Below are 21,652 nucleotides of genomic sequence, written 5' to 3'. Positions count from 1 at the left end.
TTAATCTATTCTTACACACAGCAGAACCTAATGTCAGGGTTGTACACAGAAACCAAAGCGTGTGGGGTTCCCCCCTCCCAAGTATGAACGCATACAACAGACAGATGAGTATATATACAAATGCTGGCTAGGGAGCCAACTCCCCAGCAGCAAACTCTATTTAAAAACCAGGTCAGTTGTACAAAAGCCCATGCAGCGGGCCACAGCAGAGCGCCTTTGTTCAAGCTGCCAGGGTGCGGTCTTTCACAGCCTAGGTCTTCTTCTCAGCAGGAATAGATTTCGTGAGCCCAGATGTGTTCTCACGTGTCCTCTGGTCTACTTCCCACACAAAGGGCTTGAGTTTCCCCCTCTAGTCTTTCCTACAGCTCCCCATCATTACGGGAGGCTCTCTAGGCCAAACGGGACTACGTCTGTTCTTCATTCACATGAACTGCCAGCCATACTTCCCAAACGGACTCAGAGGAGCACTGTGAAGGACTCTGGGCAGCTGCTTTCACCCCACCCTCCCTCCTCTAAAGCAGGAGTTCTGTTTACAGTAGGAGCTACTTTGCTATTGGGAAAATATATACATACAGTTCGGACCTTCCCAGTGGGGACGGTGGCTGATGGCGGAAAAAGAAAGGTCATCAGCCACTAAAGTGTGCTCATAAAGGCAGGATCACAGTGGGGTTGGGGGAGGGGCAGGAACCCGCCACCCTGGAGTAGGATGCAAGTCACAGCAAAACAAAACGAACGTCACAGAAGCCAAGGGAACGGGGTTCGAGACAGCAGCGGAAGCCTGTCGGTCTGCATTTCCGCTCAGGCATCTTCGTGCACGAGCAGAGGCTGGGTGGAAGAGGCGCTGCTGCCCACGGAATTGACCCGCACAGAGTGGTCCACCACCACAGGGTTCTCCGGGTTGGGGTTGCAGTTTGCAAAGTTGGAGTAGATCTGTGGACAAACAGAGTCCGCAGTTAAATGCAGTGGTACCCGTAACAAGCCCAGCAAACAGGGACACTCACAGCAGCAGAATGCTGAAGACAAGGGTTCAAACCCCAGATCAGGCTTATGCCTCAGGTCCCCGCAAAGGAATCATTTCATGCAAGAAGTGTCTGATGCTTGCACTGTTTCTCTTCTGACGGGTTACGTCTGAAAGCAAGCACTTGCTAGTCTACGAGGAGGGCTTATGGATCCCAAGACCCAACTGCAACCCAACCGCTGGTGTAAATTGCAGCAACACCCATGACTGTCCCAGAGGTCATCTGTCGGGAATCAAAGCACTTGGGTGGAAAATGGTGTTTTACTTGAAATGTGCTTTGATGCCCCGCAGAGCGAGCATTAACTCAAAAGGACCAGTAGTGTGCTATTAGAAAAGATAGTTCCCAGCAGATGGCTCAGGGGAGGGGGAAGCAGGAAAGACAGCCAATTCCAACTTAAAAGCAAAAGAGGAAAATAGTGGATTTCATTCCACATTCCTTAAATCACTGGGAGGGATGCCCTAACTTCAAACAACCCTTCTACATGGCTGTGGCCATCACAGCCATTGGCTCTGGCTGGCTCTGGCTGTTTACAGCTCACTTTACTGTGGTAACAGGCTGTCTTCTCCCATGCTTTCCTTCTAGCTCACCCCCACACACCCAGGGTGAATGGCTCTGCCATGTGAGGAGGATACCAGACAGTCCCATGATCGACATTCCAGGCCTGGGAGGAAGCACAGCCCGGCCCTGTGATAACATCTAATTCCACACATCTGAACACAAGTCCCTCCTCGCCCATCCCACATCTCTCAGGCTTAGAACGGAGGTGGAAGTCGGGGGAGGGTGTGAGCAGGACGAACTGGGGCTTCCATTGTCTTATGTCCACCCTGGGAAGCCCATTCCTTGTCCTTGACGCTTGGGGACCACGGCCCTATAGAACAAGGAGGAAGAGGATCCCAGGCCTGGCCTGTCACTCACGTGCTTGGTGCTATCTGAGATCTGCTTTTCAATGAGCCGAACAACCTGCTTGAAGGTCGGCCTTTTCAGGGGATCAGCATCCCAGCAAGTCTTCATCACGTCGTACCTGAAGAAAAACAAGGCCACTGTCTGTCACTCCCCAATGCCCTGAACCTGCTTTCTGCACATCAATAACAAATCTGGGGCTGTGCACCAGGTTGTGTGAAGCGGCACACACACACGCACACACGATAAAAACCCTGTGTGCCTGTGAGACACTGTCAAGAGTTTCTGTACTATTGGTGACAAGAGATTATGAAAAGAACCTCAGCCGTGACATTTGAGTGGGGTGGCCACCAAAGGACTCAAGTGACATTTCAAACCGTGCTAGCAAAGATGGTCAGCATTTCTGTCTTTGGAAAGGAAGCTATCTGAAGAAAAGGCCAGTTGGGTCCTTACATTTCGGCGGGTGCGTGCTCTGGACTGAGCATCCGGAAACCTTCCTTGATCATCTTGTAAAACTTGGAATCGACCGGCATCCCTGGGTACGGGCTGCTTCCTGGGGCATAGAGAGGTGGCGAATCGGTGTCAGGCAGGAGTGGACAGGACACTAGGAAACTTCCAGAAGCTTTTGGACAACGAGGTAGTTTTTGACAAGGAACATCTTACCTAACGAGAATAGCTCCCAGAGGAAAATTCCATAGGACCAGACATCACTTTCAAATGTGTACACGCAGTTGAAAATGCTTTCTGGTGCCATCCACTTCACGGGGAGCCGGGCCTGCGAGGAAACACAGCAAATGTAGAAAGTTGATGAAAAGGCTCCAAAGACAAAACAAAAGCAGCCCTGCAGGTGGAGGTCTGGCTGCTTGGCAGGGAGGGATGCGTCCCACATAACAAGACCTTGAACCTTCATGCCCGCCAGCCCCTCGAGGATTCCCATATCTCCCATTCAAAACAGGGGTGTTGAGTCAGGATACCACAGGGAGCTAAGAACACAGAAGTCCACGGGTTCCAGCCTTCCCTCCTCTAATGGCTCTGACAACGAAGAGACTCAGTGTTTCACTCTTTTTCTTCACCAGCAAAATATATGGTCTAGTCTCCTGACTAGAACTACATTTCCCAGCCTTCTCTGCTGCTAGCTGTAGCAGGAACACTTAGATTTAGCTGCTAAGATCCAAGTCTTATGCAGAAAATTAGAACATTGTACGTTGATACACCTAGGTCCTTTTTCTTGTGACATCCCCTTCATGCATCTGCCTCATCCCACACTAGCTAGCTGTCTGTCTGGCCATCTCCGACCAGGATGAGGAGGGCTCTGCGCCAGAATGACGAGACATAGAAAGGTAGAAGGTAGACCGGTTCAGTGCTAATAAGTGCCGGGCCCTCGATCCTTTCATTTTTTACTCTTGGACTTCTGCCATCTGCAACCCATGTTACCCTTCACTCACCTGGTGGAGAAGTTACCTAAATCCAGATAAGCCAAGCCAGCCCTCATAGTCATCTTTTGCAAAACAAAAATAATTTCAAATACCACAGGAGTTGTTTCATGGGACAAATGAGGTGATGCGGGGGGGGGGGGGGGGGTAGTGCCTAACAGTGCCCAACCCACTAATGTCTACTCCGACTGCCTGTTCTGAGGTGGGAGGTGGCAGAATCTGTGATTACCACAGGAGACATCCAGGCCCCTTCTACTCAGCCATGCCTCTTACAGTCAGTCAGGATTTCTGGATATTAATCTGTTACATGAAGCTAAGTCAATCCTTTAAATCCGTTTAGGACTGAACACTAGGAAGCGGGGGGGGGGGGGGGGGCGGCGTGTGTGGCTTCTAGGGCTAAGGTTATTTTTGTGTGGGGGTGGGGCAGGGGTGATTCACGTACAAACTACTATCTGTCTCCAGATTTTATGCTGCAGTTCTGAGCAAGGCTGTTAAGCTGGGATCTATAGTGTCTTGAGTTCAAGGGGCCCAGCTATCTAGAAATTAACTTCTAAGGGAAGTCTAGCATCTTCTAAAAAGCAGTAAAAGTGGCTCTGTGACTTGTCCTCCACCGTTGTCACAGACACTTTACACTTGATCACAGCATTTACAGGACTCGCACACACACACACACAACCCTTCTATTCACTGTCCTCGAGACGACAGCAGCTCTTATAATGTAATCAGCAAGTGTGTGCCTTGTCTACCATAAATTAGCTTCTCACAATTTGATATAGCTGCCATTCAACAAACCTGTGCTTCTTGGTCAAATATATCCATGTATTCTGACAAGGGGCCCACAGGCTACCCTGGACTCAGAGCCCAGGGTGGAAAATGATTAGGGATTCACAGTTCTCAGAGAACAAAGAGACTTTACAATGACTACACTTAAAATTCCACACAGTGCCATGTCATGTACGTTTCCTTGTTTTAAACTTTCTCAAATAATTGGCTAGTTCAACTGCTTGACTTGTCAACTACAGAGTAAGCCAGGAAGATGCCAGGGCACAATCTCTGCCATGATAGTTTGGATTTCAAAAACGCAAAGCAGAACTCTGCCATATATTAACTCCTCCAAGTACTACGTACCTAACCCACTAAACCACACCAGGTCAGAACTCAGCCAGCCTGGGCCCAGACACGTCACTTCCTCTCTCTTGCTCCTTTAACAATATACAGAGGCTAGAATACTGAATCACTTCCTATCTTCCCTCAAGTATTAAGCCAGGAAGTTGATTTCACCAATTCTCCTGAAAATTTAAAAAAAAAAAAAAAAAAAAAGCCTGACCTTGACAGAGCCCTTCCAGAACCATCTGACTGAGAAGGACATAAAGCTGGCAAAGCCCTAACAAAGCCGAGGCGCGCATAGCCTACCAACAGAGATGCCATGGTGACGAACGAGAAGGGATCGCGTTATCATGACAGACACAAAAATTGGACCCCCAGAAATAAATATGGACTGTTCAAACAGGCCCAGGGAAAAAAAGGCACCTAAGACTATATATATATCTAGGAGGTTATGGCCTTCTATACCCACTGGCCCCTCCTGATAGCTCTGTCAGACATAAATCACTAAAATACGCAGGACCTTAGTTCCTCCCACTGTAGAAATTGGAAGACAATGTACTCTAGGGCACGGGCTTGTTCTGAGGTTACAGAAAAAGGCGAGCGATGAAATACAGCACTTTGAAAAATTCCCTGCGTCCCATAAACCAACCATTACTTACGAATCTACTTAATAACCCTACAAGCCCCAGCACTGCATACAGCTAACTCTAATACCATCTTAGACTGCAGTCACCTTCACACAGTATTTCAACCTCAAAAAAAAAAAATAAAATAAAATAAAATAAAATAAAATAAAATAAACAAAAATAAAAAGCCTCCTGTGACCTTCAGGTCCACATTGGTTATAGTTGAGCACAATCAAATTCATTGCTAGTCTCAGGCTATCATGAAAAATTAAGGCTATTTCTGTTTCCTTCATGTAGCCCCCTAATCACACAATTATAACTGGGAATTCTATTATCAAACGTTAGTGGTAGAAGTGCGCCATGCAAATTTTGCTAAAATGCACGACATTCTGATGAAAGGAACTGAGGGGCTGGAGCACAACCACCAGAAACAGCGATTTTGGGTGAAAACTGGATCCGAGGAAGAAGGAGGAGAAGTGCACTCACGTTTCCTTTCACCACATAATTTGAGTCATTCCTGATGTCTCTGGCCAGACCGAAATCACAAATCTTTGTGATGCGCCCGTGAGTGAGAAGGATATTCCTTGCTGCCAAGTCTCTGTGAATACACTGTTGGGGAAGAAAGAGAGACAGCGTTCACTGTGAATACACTGTTGGGGAAGAAAGAGAGACAGCGTTCACTGTGAATACACTGTTTTAATACTACAATGCTCTTTACATAAAAAGAAGAGAAAAAAATCCTTTTGTTTTAAAGTATTTTGTACACCAAAAATAAAAAGTATGCTGCAAATGATATTTTGTGTTTCATGTGATCGGGATGCTAATTACTATAATTGCTTTCCAACATAATTCTAATAAATGTCCCCCCCCACCCCCGGCTCCTTTCATTCACAGGAAAATGTATTATAAATAGTCAAATTGCAATTCTTAAACTCAAAGTTCATTTTGTATGTATCTCTTTGAATGGCTCCTCACAAAACCGCTTCTAGGCTTCATCATGACGCCTCCCAAGGACACAAGGAAGAGAGTCTTGACTTCAGCCTGTCTTTTAGTTTAGTAATGGTCAGGAATGTCACTAGAGTAGTTGCTGTGACCTCACTCTGGGTCACGTCTTTCTCCTAGGAACACTCCCATCCCTTCCAGCATCCTCTTCCTAACTGCTCATTGCTCTCTCTGACCTCCTGATACTCCATGAGTCACACACATGGGTACGTGGGTCTCATGGATGGAGCCCAGATATGTGTGTGCTCTACCAGGCACAGTGACAGTGAGACGCACTCCTGATGCTCCCCCCCCCATTTGCTGATAAGACCACTATCCTTCTATTTTCTAGAAGCAAATCCTAAATCCTAGAGCCAAAGTTTTAAATGAATTCACTGCATATAAAAGAATATTCATGGAAGCTCATTTAGACAGGTTTGCACTTTCGAGCTTATAAATTAGAGCAGGAATTCCAAAGAGACAGCAGCAGTTGGAACATGAAGAAACGAAATTTCCTCTGCTTTTGGTTACCACACTCCAAAATGACACTCTGCATTCTAACTAGGACTATGAAATGTTCAAGCCTTAAAAAAAAAAAAAAAAAAAAAAGACTCTGTGCCTCATGTGAGACTCACTGCCACTCACATTCTTGGAGGCGAGGAACGCCATGCCCTTGGCCACCTGGTAGGAGAAGCTCAGCAAGTCTTCCAGGTCCAGTGCCAGCTCATCATCTTCCATGATGGCGGGAGCCACATCTCTTTCTATATATGAGTCTATTAGGGAGACAGCAGTAGGAACCTTAGTGTTAAGGGGAGGAGAGAAGTGGTCACAGTGCCAGAGCTAGCAATGAATCAACGGAGGGAACACCTGGGCCAATCACCTCCTCAGGGAGGAACAAAGCTGGACATTGAATCAACAGGCCGGGTCCCAGAATCCTTAGGTGATGGTGGGTCTATCTTTAAAATCTCGTGTGCATAATAGTAGGATATTTTATATAAAAACATTTGCTTTTGCCCGAAACATCCACTTGTGAAACTAACTGCCACCGGCCATTTGCTTTGGCACAGCAGGCTTTTTGGGAGTGATGTACAGTCATTCCAGTTAGTTGGAAAGAGGCAAAAGCCTTGTCCCACATTTCTTCAAGCTCGGCACCTGACCCCTAGCCCCCTCTCCATGAGACAAGATTAAAAAAAAAAAAAAAATCAGGAACATGGTTTGATTACAACCCCCGCATGTGGGGTTGTCTTAGCAGCTTGATGGGGACCCACCTATTCTTGCAGATCGCCTTTTGTCTGTCTTGGTTGGTACAACATAGGAAACCCCAGGCTTCATGTCCATGTACTCGTTGGTACTGTCGCTGCAAGAGAGATGCAACACCCACGTCAGAGCTGAAGAGAACTGGAAAGGGGCCGGGACACAGCTCTGAAGGGCCAGGGCACAGCTCTCAGCCGCTGCTGTACAGCGGACTGACTTTAGGTCAAGAAAAAGAATGCAACCACTCAATGAAGAATTTCAAAATTGGGTTTTGTGAGATATGGGTGTTTGCTGTTCAATATTCAGGTCCAATTCTCAGGAATTAATTTTTGTTTTGTTTTGTTTTTTGCTTAGGGATCAGGTTAGAAGAGTCCCATCTCCAGCTGTAGTGGATTTAATGGGGGGAAAACAGGGCCAAAAAAAAAAAAAAAAAGTTACCTCACTTTACCTCAGACTCTAAATTAGCCCCTACTCAGACAAGTGGAAAGTCAACAGGCGCTTCCAAGAGATGTGAGGGGAAGAGATGTTTAGCATATAGCGACCAAGGGAAGGAGGTTTTAAAAATCCAAGTTTGGTTCAGATAAACACCAATAATTTGGATGATTTTCTAGACCATCTGGACCTCTTGAATCTGCAACATTTGGCTGGAGACTCTTCAAGATTTCTAGTACTTCCTGCCTCTGATTAGCATAGAAACGCCATGACAACAACCTCCTTCAGAGTGTGCTGGTGGCTCCGAACCCATATGGGATCCCAGAGCGCAAAGAACACCACACAGGACGGACCAACTCAGGGCATTATTTCAGAGAGTTAAAAACGCACGCAGGGCCCAGTCAGTCTCCAGGCTGGCGAAGCGACTCCTGCCTCCAGAAGAACTAACAAAAGGTGGGCTTTGTGCCATTGCTGCTTGAACTTCAGTGGTGGGAAAGGCCTCCCAAGGCGTTTACTGGGGTCTACCCGAGGGCCTGCAACGAAGACTCCAGAAGACAAAATCCTGCCATCTAAAAACAGACTACAGTTCCTATGGCGGCTCATGATTTTAGTTTCTGGCATCGGGATTTGAACCCAGGGGGGCTTAGAACAAGCAGGAAAAGAGGTTAAGACCCACTGCACAACTGAAGCCGTATGAAACGCAAGGGCCAGGGCGCGGTTAGGGTCTCCACTGAGCCTGCGGACCCCAACCACACTTGGGAAGAAAGCATTGACAAGCCACGGCAGAGACGTCTACCCTGGTTGCAACATCAAGCTGGTTTTCCTCCAAGGCAACCAAGCTGGTTTTCCTCCAAGGCACTTGGAGCGGCATCTGTTTCATCCTTTGCATCACTGCCCTTGAGAACAGTGTCGGTGAGGCCCAGAATTCAAAGATATTCTTTAATAGTGATGTCTAATACAATACAACGATGGGCATGCCAGGGGCACAAAAACGGTGCTGAGGACAAGACATGTACACATGGCACTGTGCTCTGTGTTCTTGGCCATTCAGCTGCCTCCGGGAGTTACTGTGACTCCTTTACCCTCTGCCCTGTAAATGGTCCCGTCCCACTGTGAAGATGCCTACGGACCCCAAGCTCAGCAACATAAACGGGAACACGGTAAGGGGACCACAGTAAGAGAAACACCCAAGAAAGCACGTCCGGTTCCACAGAACGAAGGCTCAGGGACGAACAGAAACACACGTTTAAAAGAAATCAGTAACAGTCTCCATTTGAATCGTCAAGGGCACTATCTGAACTTCCGAAACAGTTAATCACATTTACATAACTTAATAATTCTGATTTCACACCTCAGAGTACCTCTGTTCATTTTTTAAAGAATCAGCCTTGATTGCAAACCCTTCTGACCCCATGAACTGCCTGTCAACAACTGACTACTTATGCAAATCGGCCTTACCAGGAAGACTCCTTTGAATGCAGAAGGTTCTTATAGAGGCCCGCTTCTGCCTGATCTTCTTGCTTTGAGAAAATAAATGAGTCACGTTTTCTTCTCAAAAAATTCAAAAGATCACCATAGCAACAATATTCTGTAATGACCAGGGTGGGCCCTGTGTGGATATAAGAAAAAACGTTAGGAAGAGGCAAGATGCATGATAGATAATCCTGTCTCCCGAGGAAATACCCAAGGGTGACCATGGCTGTTAACATTCAGCGGCAGTGGCTAAGCCTTCTTAGTCCCAACATAATTCTATCTATTAACGTCTCTTATAAAAAAAAAAAAAAAAAAAGGGCAGCATTATGCTGAGAGAAATAAGACAAGTCAGCCCCTTTCTACTTGGATATCTAAGAGCCATGAACATTAGGGGCCAGGCGTGGCTGCTCTTTTGCAGCCCCAAGTGAGTGCTTCCAAAGCTGCTACTACGATCAAGCTTCCTGCAGCGATCCTTTGATGCGCTTCTGTGTGCGGCAGGGTCCTGTGTCCTTGCTGTAATGTTATTATGAAGATGAAGAAGCCAAGCTGCCGCCTGGTAGGGAAGGAGCCATATGGAACAGCCAGCTAAGCCCAGACCGAACCATGGGCGAAGAACCTGAGACGCCCCGTGTTTCTGAACATTACTAGTTGAAAAGAGAGCTGGTGGCCTGGGTGTTTAAAGGCAACGGACTCATGAACGGTCCACGGTGTGATGAGTAGCCGTTTACCAGGGCCGTTTTGAGGCACTGTCTATGTATCTATCTGCTGTCCGCGGCTCTCTCTAGACAGACAGCAACAGCTCACTCTACACACCTCTGCACCTTATGCCAAGGTCAGGCAGCCTTGATGGGAACACTGACTTAGGTTAGAATTAAAGCTTGTTTTTTTTTTTTGTTTTTTTTTAAATGGGAGTGAAAAGCTTCTCTGGTATGCCCTGGAGGAGCAGGAGGCTCACGGCTACTTTCACTATAGAAGGCAAACGAACATTAACACCCAAGTGACTCATTATGACCCAGCAGTATAGAAAGCTTGAAGTTAAGAAAAGCCTGCTGGGTGAGCCAAGCCAGGGAAGAGCCCAGGCTGATGGAGCATCCTTGAGAGTAAGTTTCACATATGCTGACTAATGCCCATACTCAGCATCTCTGCACCTGTGTGGGAGGGGGCACTGTAATTCAACACACGCATGCAACGTGTGATGAGCAAAGGACAGTGCTCCGCGCAAAGAGAAATCCTGTGCGCTCACATGTTTGTGGGAGTTAAAAATGTTGCCCTACTGGGAGCTGAACAGGGGTCCTTACGACTACTGAGGGGGAGGGGGAAAATGAGAGGCCGAGTAATCAGCCCCCAAACACAGTGCGGTGAGTGGTTCTAAAATTCTACAACACAGCATGACAACTCTGGCCCACATCTCAAACTTAACAAGAGGACAGGAGTCCAAAGCCTGTCCCAACACACAGAAATGATGAAAATCTACATTCTTAGGAACACTGTGCAAAACAAAACCTAGAAAAACAGAACAAAACACTGGGGGGGGGGGGGGTTAAAAAAAAAAAAAAAAACAAACCTCCCAAACAGCTTGTAATTACACACTGTCCAAATCATACTTTGATAGCCCGACAGACAGCAGCAGGTGCTATGGACGCAAGACTCACCTCCCACGGTACACGCTCCAAGGAGATTCACAATGTTCATGTGGTTGCCCAGGTAGCTTAGGACCTTCAGCTCTGACATGAGGGCCTCTCTTTCCGTTAAATGAGCACTTGCTAAAACGGAAAGCACTGTACTTTAGCAGAGAGAGAGAGAGAGAGAAACACCAAATTCATTAGGCTAACTGGTGGGGGGGGCAGGCAGTGAGCGCCCTGCAGACACTTACGTTTAAGCATCTTCACCGCCACCGTCATGGCAGCATCCGACTTAATTAAGCCATAAGCAGTGGCCTCGACCACCTTCCCGAAGGCACCAGCGCCCAGCGTCTTCCCTTTAGAAAGGAAGAGGGGCAGGGTCAGCAGGAAGAGCAACTGACAACAATGTGACAGGCCCAAATCAACAAGGCAACTAACTGAAGGCGCGAGTGCCTGCGGACACCTCTCTACTGTGCTTTTTGCTGACACCCTGACGACGTCTGTGCAGTGGGACAGAAAGCACTTCTTGTTTCAGGTGAAAGGAGACAAAGGAAGCCACTGCAGGTTCCTTAAAAATCATTGTTATGTGCACACCAAGGGCCGCATGGAAAGCCCCTGCTTCATACTGACCAAAACTCAGCCTGTTTCTGGGAAACTCCCATTTGTGGTCATAAGGAAGTTGTGTCGGGTCTATGTAAACATAATTGTTCCCATTTATCTCCTCGACGACCTTCCATTGTACTTCATACATGGGTTTCTGGAAGAGACAGGGAGAGACGGGTGTGTCACCCTTAACAATCAACAGCTTGGTCACCGTGGCACCCCAGGGGAAGAGCTACCCAATGGTCACCTGGAGATATTTGTAGGTGAGAACCAACACGATGATGCCCATTATGGCGGCCGTGATCACAAAGCCAATGAGCAGCGGCGTGAACAGCGTGTGGGGCTGGATTTGCTCTGCAGGGAAGAGAATTGTGCTTCTGAGCCACGGGCAGGACAGCGGCCTGGCTGCCACCAATCCCAGACTAAAACCCATTTCTCTCTCAGCACATGCAGGGAGCCCATCTTTGCTGTGAAATTCAAATCCATCCATCTTCCTTCCTTCCCTTCCTCCTTTCTTCCCTTCCCTCCCTCCCTTCCTTCCTTTATCCCTGGGTCAGCGCCCTGACCCTGCACCATACACCCACCCACCCCCAGCCTCGCTAGATGCACAGGCGTCTTTAAAGATGTCAGCTAAAATCAGACTACGGAGAAGATGAACTTTCCGAAGCGCACGCATAATGCTATTCTGTTTTTAATGAAAAACAACATCTGAATGGACTTCCGTTTTGGGTGGGTTGCATTTTCTTCTTTCTGCTCGCTTACGTTTTCTAAATTTCCTACATTAAACATAAATGTCTTTCACAGAGAAGAAAAACATTTTGGAATATCTTTTTCATTGTTCCATCTGGGAAAAATCAACAATGCAATGCACTGTTATGATTTTCTCTCTCCCCCCCCCCCCCCCCGCCCCCGGGGCCCTTATCCAAAAGCTGAGGACACACGGCTCTTTTGGCGTGAGTCCTGTGGCCACCACAGAAACTGGGCACTAAAAGAAACTCAACTACCCAGTTTCCTTGTCTCATGTGTCCTTTCATCAATGCCTTCAAGAGTCATTTGGCCTGCTCATCTCTCAGGAAGCACAAATTATAGAAAGAGCCGGCTGGACAAGAAGGTCATGGGAGGCCACCTCCACAGCATGCACAGGGCTCTGTAAAACCCTGAGGGTGCACATGGGCAACTACATACATACACACACAAATCAAATTGGGAAGAAAGTCATTTGCTGACAAGACCCTATAAAGGACACTGCTATCCTTTTGACACAGATGTTTATCAAAGTGTAACTCACTTTAAGTAACTAAAATTTTAAATTAGACGTGAAACCTCTGATGTGCCCTAATTATCCTGGCTGCATAAGGTTGGGAGGCTCCCCCACGCAACTATCACTGCGCCTATAGAACTCACTGCCGAGAAGCCCATACAAACACACAGAGACCAGGCAAAGTGAAATGGTTAAGACTACAATGGTGAACGCATCAACTTCGTCAGTAGACCAGTATGGCATGAGAGCTTGTGAGTTTGTGGACAGCATGGTTCGATGTAGCTATTACCAGAACTGATATGGCCGTACTGGGATGAACATAAGATCATGCTATGGTACACAGAGCCTAAACACCCCCTTAAATTGGATTAAAAGGAAATATACCTTTGTTGTTACCTTTAAATGCAAAGTTAAAGAAGGCGGAACTCTTGCCCACAGCATTGTAGGCCTTACACTCCACTGTGCCATTGTGCCGGAAGACACTGGAGTCTATGGAACTCTGAACAACCAGTTTCCCAAATGGTGACACAGACCCGTTCTGGGTCTGCACGTCTACTGGTGCGACGGGAACGGTACACCTACAACAAGAGACCGACAGTGTGGGCTCATGCAGGGAAACCAAATAAAAGCCTGTGACGTCTTGATCTTGTATGGTTGTTATGGCCAAGCTAGCAATAAAACCTCCCTTTCACAGCCATCTGAGAGGAAATGGACCCCTTGGGGCTCCACGAGTGAGGAAAGCACTACAAAGGAGTGATGAGTTAGGGGCTGGATGCCCACCCTGGCGACTCCTGCCAGGTTCCGTCAGCTCTCCAGCGTTAGGTTTCTGCGGCTGTACCATCTCAAGAGTGGCTGAGAGAAGGGGATGGATGCAAGTGGCTGCCAACATCAGACCCTGCTGCACCACAGAATCTCACAAATCTGGAACAGGCACATGATGGCTGAAGATAAAGAGCGCAGAAGGGGAAAGTGCAAGGATGAAGACAAGAAAGACTCAAAACGCTCAGCAGGGAGGAGCCTGAGGTCCAGAGTCTGAAGCAGGTCCCGTTGTGTGGCAATGACCACTCTGGCTTCAGGGGACAGTCTTTGAACACCTTCCACTGCCTTCTAGACATCTACACATGTCAGGTGTTCATACTGTCTGCTGTCTCTCTCCACCCACTGAGATATAGACACACCAAGGCAGACACGTGGGCACAGCCAAGCATGCTGTATGCTGGACTAGCGTTTGGCCCACTGCTAGCTTTCATATACACATGTGGCTGAACATGAGCTATCTACTCAGGCCATGTCACAGAGGGCACACGCAACCTTCTGTTTTCACATCCTCTTTATTGCTTCCCCAAACAAAACGTTCTGCTAGAATCCACACTAAAACAATAATCAAACATAATCAATCCTGACTATTGTTATAAAACATCTTCCATAAAAAACAAAATTTCCACGACCATTCTGACAATTCATGAGGCCAAACAAGGCTTTTTTAACGCTGGCGTATAACAGGGTTGCTTCACAGGGATAAGAGGGAGGCAACACTGACCCCATTTTCATCTTCAGGTAATGTGAAAGGACAACTGAAGCCTTAAGTGTGGACCACCAGGGAAAAGCCACACAATGGCAGATGCTCCTTGTTTCGGGGGCCGGGCACCTAATCAAGGAGAAACCCTTTTTTGTAAACCTGTCGCTCACAGGCGCCATATGCATGTTGTAATTATGAGATCATTACTTTTTGGTTACTTGGCAATTAACTTCTGAGGCAATTTTTTTTCATGATAACTGCAGCCACATTTCCCACACACATTACCTCCTGTGTATAGAATGGAAATCTAATTACTCTGTCCTGGGAAATCGCTTTATCTACCTGCAGGCTAGAAATTCCAACGAGAGCCCCTAAAAAGATAACCACCAAAACAGAGAAGTCATTCAGTAATCATTTTTCAGCAAACAAAATTAATGTTGGCCAGGAAAAATATAGCCCTTATCCCTTCTTAAAAAGCCACAGAGATATGGGAAGGAAAAAAAAATAAATAATCAAAACACAGCCTTTTATTCTAAAAAAAATAAATAAATAGTAAGTCTGAAAACACATTTGAAATGCAACTGAATTATAGCCCTTTCCTTCTGCATTTTAAGCAGTGCCAAAAATAATCCTCTCACCTTTGCTCTGTTCCCGTACAAAAATACCAATCTATTGTGGGCTCCGGGAATCCCGCTGCTACACACTGGAGAATGCCATTCACCAGCCTGTCAGATGTCAGGATTTCTGGTTTTGCTACAAGAAGAGAGATAGCCATATGTCAGTCTGCTAAACAACCACTGCATAATTTTTCCCCAATCTCTTTTTCATCCCATTCGTAGAACCTTCTGGAGGCAGCTGAGGAAACTAAGGGACTTGTTGCTAACCCAAACCATGGATGGGAGACACCCAGAGGTGGCATGAAGGTTCGGTGGGACTGCTGTCCAGCCCTGCATGGTCCCTCTTTATCCACCTGAAGGGCATAGAGATCGCGAGGAACTGTATAGGCCAGAGACTGCAAAAGACCAGCCCAGTGGTGTCTGCTTCAGATTGAAATCAGCATTCTTAACTTGGACTCCGTGCCGATAGGACGTCAAGCCACTCTACCTGCCCCAACACTTCATGTTATTACGGGGACTGGAATGGATGAAAGTAAGAGTTTCTGAAGGAAAATAGAAGCTATACTCTCCTTTTAGGGAGTGCAAGAGGTGGTGCTGATAAAAGACTTGGAATGCTCTACTCACAGAGAAGCTAAGACACACTACTGCGTGACAAGTGCAAGCATCTAAACCTTTATTCCACAAAAAACACAGACAGAAAATAGGAAGAGGAAACCAGCCCAAGAGTTTTGTTCATACATTTGTCTACAGTCTGGGTATAATCAGCAAAAACATAAATTGTACCAGCAGGAAGATTCTAACTTGGCAGTCCCGTGGAACTACAATAATCAATTGATATTCAACAGTTTCATATTCTTGAAATTATTTGTAAAGCGAAAGGAAGGTGGGCTGCCTCCTGCGTGGTCCGGATGGCACCATACTTGACGGCTCCTGGTCGGTTGAGGATAAAGGTGGTTAACAGTCGGCATCCTGTGGGCAGCAGTCGGCAGCGATGGCCACCTGGCCACCTGCACTGCTGGAGACGAGCCCAGCCCGTAAGAACCAGTGAGGCAGGTGTGTGTGCACGGTCCAAAGTGACGACGCGTCTGAATACCTCTCTGAATTCCGTTACTTCATTTGTAGAAAGGGAGTGGCGATGGCCACCTTGCAGGGTGGGGAGTTAAGTAAAGGTGAGGCAGGCAGGCAAAGGGCTCGAGGAGGAGCACTGTGGAGATGTCCTGGCAGGGAAGGAAGGTTGCAGCCTAGGCTGCCTCAGTTTGATCCCTGGGACCCGCGTGGTGGAAGGAGAGAAAACTGACTCCCACTAGCTGCCCTCTGACCTCCATGTGCACACTGCAGTGTACACTGCCCATCCCCCCCCCACACAAATAAGTAAATGTAATACAAATTATTTAAAAGAGCCAAGGATGACTGAAAGATGAATGATGACGCACTATTGTTGTTACTGATCTGGCTGTTTTCTATTGGAATGCCATGCTCCCCAGTTAAGTGAGTTAGCTACAGATTAAGATGACGACATTTGCCAGCCTTCGTTCTCCCTTGAATGCTCTGAAAAATGCTTCTTTAAGACAATGTAACTAGCCAGGCATGGTGGCACATGCCTGTAATCCCAGCACTGGGGAGGCAGAGGTAGGCGGATCTCTGTGAGTTCTAGTCCAGTCTGGTCTACAAAGTGAGTTATGACAGCCACGGCTACACAGAGAAACCCTGTCTCGGAAAACAAAAAACAGAAAAACAAAACAACAACAAAAAAGCCTAAACACAATATGTGTGTGTGTGTGTGTGTGTGTGTGTGTGTGTGTGTATGCACCTGAAACACTGGGATAACATCAATTATACACACCTAATAAGAGATGGAAAGACTGACAGGCTAGAGGCTTAAGGAGTTCATTTCCCCAAAGGAAGGTAATGATGACAAATGACATCTCTGCAGAACAACAAGCCCCGCTCAGCACTTCATCTCCTCCAAGGCAAGATAAGCTGGCAGGGACCAGTGACCACATGCATGACACACCCACCTGCCACTCAACCTGGCCCTGCTGATGGTGGGGCCGCTTGGCAAACACACACAATAGAGCCACCAACGCTCTCCAAAGCCATCTCAAGGTAGGAGCATCCTTGAGGACTTGGATCTAATGCCAGCTTTCACAAATAGAGCAAGAAGACAGCATCGTCTTGCGAAAGCATCCATCTGGCAAGTTTCATTTAATTATCATGGGCAACTGTGGGATCAGGCTGAAAAGTAGGACACAAAAGAACAGTGGACTCTTAGGAGCATACTAGTTTGCTGGAGACTGCAGGAGCCACACGGAGCCATGCGGCGGGTCTCTCTGGACTCAGCTCCAGAGTTGCCTCCCTTTCTAAGCAACCTGACCTCCCAAGCCTGCTCCTGGAAGCCTCAGATGCACTCGACTTTATTACTTCAGCTCATGCTTTGCCTCCTCCATCAGACTTTCCATGGCAGGAGCTGCATGTCAGACTGATGGTCTCGGTCTGGCGGCAGCAGGCACACAGTAGGAGCTGGTGGATAAATACAAGACCCTCCTCCCCCACCTCCAAGGGAACATGCTATCAATGTCACAAAGACAAACTGGGAGAAAAGCCTGATGGTGACTTTGCTGGGCAGGACACCTAGTTCCCTTAACCCCTGCAACAGAGAAGCAAGAGACAGGAAACCTACATATACGCCTAGGCATGTGGAACTCCATCATGTCCTACGGTGGGCTTTTCTTGAGTTAACATAACAGGAAAATAATTCCTACATGCTAAAAGGATGTCTTATGGCAGTGGTTCTCAGCCCGTGGGCCACAACCTCCTTGGGGGTTAATATAAGATAACCTGCACATCAGATATTTATATTATGACTCACTGCAGTTATGAAGTAGCAACAAGGTAACTTTATGGCTGGGAGTCACCACCACATGAGGAACCATGTTAAAGGGTCACAGCGATGGGAAGGCTGGGAACCACTGCCTTGTGGCATTAACAATGCTAACCTCTGGCTAGCTAGTAGGCCTTATGGCTAACGTCTGCCGCCTTCTTGTTCTTCTTCTTACTGTACAGTGAACATGGAGCCAAAGGTGAACGTGCAAAATATTTTTAATTAAAAAATTGCAACAGCTCACACTTGCACCATCAATTACACTTCGCTGTAGTGACAAGCACTCTCCGAGATCCAAGCCTTCCAGCGTTGACACCTGGTAGCAGTTACATAAAGGCCAGCCTAGGCCAGCGATGTTGTGCTCTAGCTGGCCTACTTGCTCCTGTGCGTTGGTAAATTTGGTGGGTAGGTTTGTTGTTTGTTTGTTTGTTTATTTGTTTAACCTACTATGGGGGGGGGAATCATAACCCGAGGAAGGCTGAATTGCTTGTCCTGTTGGACCTCAGAGGGTCCTAACACTCTGAGAAGTTAAATAAAGATTCTTGCCCCACCCTCCAGCTTCTATAAGCTAAAAATTGGGGTTTGGTTTGGTTTGGTTTTCAACAAAGCACCTTAAAGGACCAACAGAGGACAGGACTAGAGGCAGCCGGCCAGAGAAGCAGCCCATGGATGACAGTTCAGAGTCACCAACCCCTAAGGTGCAGGTGGGTACCTGTGATGGGGGCGCCTCCCACAATGCTGTTCTTCTCCTTAGTCTCCATCCCAGCCCTGCCCTCAATACTGGTGGTGTGATGCCTTATTCTGACGGGCTAAGCCACACCGGTCCAGCGTAGGCAGTCCATGGCAGGCTGTATTAGGAAAATGTTTAATGCATAAAGAATGAGCGAGGTAGGACTGATTCCTAAAATGAAAATCTGAGCTTATCTGCATTTTATAAGTGGCTCAATGCACCGTGTGTGGCATTAAATATGCATTTCACTGCTAAAGATATGTAACTCTGCAATTCTCCAGGTTAAGTCAGTGCTGTGGTTTCTCAGCCATCCTGAAATAAGTAGGATAGCAAATGACACATTCCCTAATTCCTCCCAAGTTGGGGTTTTTGATAAGCCTAAGAAATGTCCCAAGTTATGTTTCCTCTGTAGATTTTTTTTTTTAAAAAATAGCTCTTTCTATTTGAAAAGTATCCTGGACTCAAGCCATCCTGGTGCTCCCAACAACACTGACCGGCTTGTAGGCAGTGACTATGAGAATTTGTTGTCCGTGCAATTAAAGTCCTAAACACTGATTTACCCTCGCAGTTTGATGATTTTAAGAAATATTATTCTCACCACCATCAGGTCCATGTGGAAAGCAAGAGCAAAATCTATTTTAAGAACAAGAGCCTGCAGTGAACCCTGGCAGGCTCCAGGCTGCAGAAGCCAGCAGCAATGGCACCTTCCCTGAATCTCCTGCAGGGAAATGCTTCCGAGTAGAGTTCTTCTCTGGCCCCACCCACCCCAGCTAGCTCCCTGCTGAGTGTGACTTCTCTGGCCCCGCCCATCTCAGCCAGCTCCCGGTTGAATGTGACTTCTCTGGCTCCGCCCACCTCAGCCAGCTCCTCGTTGAAGGTGATTTGCCTTTACTCTAATCAACAGGAGAGGCAGACACAGACTTGGGTCTCCAAATAATAAAAGACCAAGTGGAGAGTGATCAAAAGGATGAATTTCTGTCATTATCGCTCTGCGTTTGCTGGGACCAAGTCGTCCGCAGCCCGCCTGCAGTGGGCATTTTTAACAAGTCATCACCATCCTGGTTGGGCAAGCAAGACTATAAAATGTTGCTGATTTTTTTTTTAAATTAAAATAATTATTACAGGCACGTTACAGAGATCCTCAGAACAGACAAGTTTGGTCTTAAGGATATCTGAAAGTGGCAAATGGGCTCTCCTGACAGTGTCATTAGCGCAGGCTCCCTCTCATTAGCAAACTCCCTCTGTAGTAGCCAAGGACGACCTTGAACTTTTAATCCCCCTGCTTCTACCTTCAGAGTGCTGAAACTACAGGTGTGCAGTACCAGGTTCCTTTATTTGGGGATCATCCACAGGGTACCTCCATGCACACTAAGCAAACTCTCCAAACTGATGCACATGCACCACCAACCCCAAAATTAGGCACTTTAAAACAGATACATGCCCAATAAACAAACAAAAGATAAAAACCTCAACAATATAATTTAAACACAGAAACCACTTTAAAAACAAAACGTCACATTAATGAGCTAACTATGTTACGAGCTTTATTCTTTTTTTCTCAAGAATCTTCTGACCTTTTTTAACCATTTAAATTTTTTTTCTTAATTCATTGGCTGCTCAAACCTAGCAGCCACAGGTATAGTTTTCTGAATGCTTGTTTTAAAAAGCCATCAACTAGAGCCCCTAGGGGATGGCCCCCCCACCCACAGCTCGGTGGTAAAATACTTGTCATGCAAATGCAAGGGTTGCCGCAGAGCTGGGGTCCCCAGCGCCCACTATGTAAACGTCAGGTGGAGTACACTGGCCCACCTATAATCTCAGTGCCTGGAAGCTGAGACACAGCACCCACCCCACAGCTGCTGGATCAGCAAGCTCAGGGGTCAAGGCTTTGCTTCAGGACAGTGGTTCTCAACCTTCCTAATGTTGCAGCCCTTTAAGGCGGTCCCCCATAAGTTACGGTGACCCCAACCATTGTTCCTTCATAACCGCAACTTTGCTACTGTTATGAGTCGTAATGTCAATATTTGCTGTGTGACCCCCCGTCCCCCAAAGGGGTCACACCCCACAGGTTGAGAGCCACTGCTTTAATACACAAAGCATAGTAGGATGCAGAAAGACGTAAACCATCAACCTCTGGCCTCCACATATACTTGTGCACCAGCATGCTCACGCGCACACACATGCAAACGTGCATGCCACATATATAATCTAGAAAACAAACAAACAAAACAAAACAAAACAAAACAACCTCTGAGTTTCAAGACGGAATCCCAAAATAGTGTCTCTCCTTGCAGAAAGCCTTCTTTTTTTCAGACTCATTAAGCTCAAGTCATAGGCTCCTCTGTGCTGTACAGCCCAGATGTGAGGGGGGGGACCTGAACGCCTGTCACTGAGCTGCCATGCAGGCTGCCAAGGCGCATATGCACAGGTGGAAATGTTATTTTTCTACTCTGTAAAGTGGGCAATTCATTTTGCCACCTAATTCAGAGGATATTGACATAATGCCCACAGAAAAATTATGCACCTATTCTTGGGTTAATTTAAATTCCCACTGAATTAGAGGCGACCCTGCATACATTTATAAATGGACAGGGATAATTTGATGTAAAAACACACCTGGCTCAAATGAAAAGGAGATTTCCACATAGCAGAAGGTCCACAGTATAAGATAGCTACGCATGTGTTTGTCAGGAAGAGTCAAGAGGCAACTTCATCAGAGTGTATAGGTACACATTGCACCCATGTCTTTGCTTTTTCTCCATTTAATTAAGCAGGAAAAAAAAAAAAATGGCTAGCCCACACAAGCCACATAGGCAGCAAAGGGCCCAGGGGACAAGGCAGGAGATGGAATTCTCTAAGAGGTCTCTAAGAGGTTTGGCATTCAACTACACAATCCAGGGCTGGAGAGATGGCTCAGGGGTTAAGAGCACTGGCTGCTCTTCCAGAGGACCCAGGTTCATTTCCCAGCATCCACAGGGCAGCTCACAACTGTCTATAATTCCTATTTCAGGGGATCTGACACCCTCCCCTCAAGACATACATGTAGTCAAAACACCAATGTATATTAAAAAAACAGTAAAATAATTTAAAACACACACCTTCTCTCTCTCTCTCTCTCTCTCTCTCTCTCTCTCTCTCTCTCTCTCTCTTCTCTCTCTCTCTCTCTCTCTCTCCCCCTCTCTCTCTTCCTCTCT

General features: G+C 46.9%; 1 protein-coding gene across 2 annotated transcripts in view; it reads right to left on the bottom strand.

The window, feature by feature from the left end:
• Window positions 1–624: 624 nt before the first annotated feature.
• Kit (KIT proto-oncogene, receptor tyrosine kinase) overlaps window positions 625–21,652 on the bottom strand; it is a 77,619-nt gene continuing 56,591 nt past the window's right edge. Inside the window, exons 8-21 of one of the 2 annotated variants that reach the window (XM_051170243.1) lie at window positions 14,869–14,983; window positions 13,096–13,289; window positions 11,698–11,804; window positions 11,478–11,604; window positions 11,099–11,203; window positions 10,878–10,988; window positions 9,211–9,361; window positions 7,335–7,423; window positions 6,712–6,839; window positions 5,572–5,694; window positions 2,583–2,694; window positions 2,373–2,472; window positions 1,935–2,040; window positions 625–930 (exon numbers count right to left, since the gene is read on the bottom strand). In XM_051170243.1, the coding sequence (XP_051026200.1) occupies window positions 799–930; window positions 1,935–2,040; window positions 2,373–2,472; window positions 2,583–2,694; window positions 5,572–5,694; window positions 6,712–6,839; window positions 7,335–7,423; window positions 9,211–9,361; window positions 10,878–10,988; window positions 11,099–11,203; window positions 11,478–11,604; window positions 11,698–11,804; window positions 13,096–13,289; window positions 14,869–14,983 (1,700 nt within the window). In that variant the 3' untranslated portion in view covers window positions 625–798. The remainder of the gene's footprint in view (window positions 931–1,934; window positions 2,041–2,372; window positions 2,473–2,582; window positions 2,695–5,571; window positions 5,695–6,711; window positions 6,840–7,334; window positions 7,424–9,210; window positions 9,362–10,877; window positions 10,989–11,098; window positions 11,204–11,477; window positions 11,605–11,697; window positions 11,805–13,095; window positions 13,290–14,868; window positions 14,984–21,652) is intronic. The other variant, XM_051170245.1, reaches the window with a different exon arrangement.

Source organism: Acomys russatus, chromosome 28 (assembly GCF_903995435.1).
Source record: "Acomys russatus chromosome 28, mAcoRus1.1, whole genome shotgun sequence".
In the NCBI taxonomy this organism is placed as follows: domain Eukaryota; kingdom Metazoa; phylum Chordata; class Mammalia; order Rodentia; family Muridae; genus Acomys; species Acomys russatus.
The sequence above is the reverse complement of the archived record's forward strand: the minus strand, read 5'-3'. Positions and strand labels throughout refer to the sequence as shown.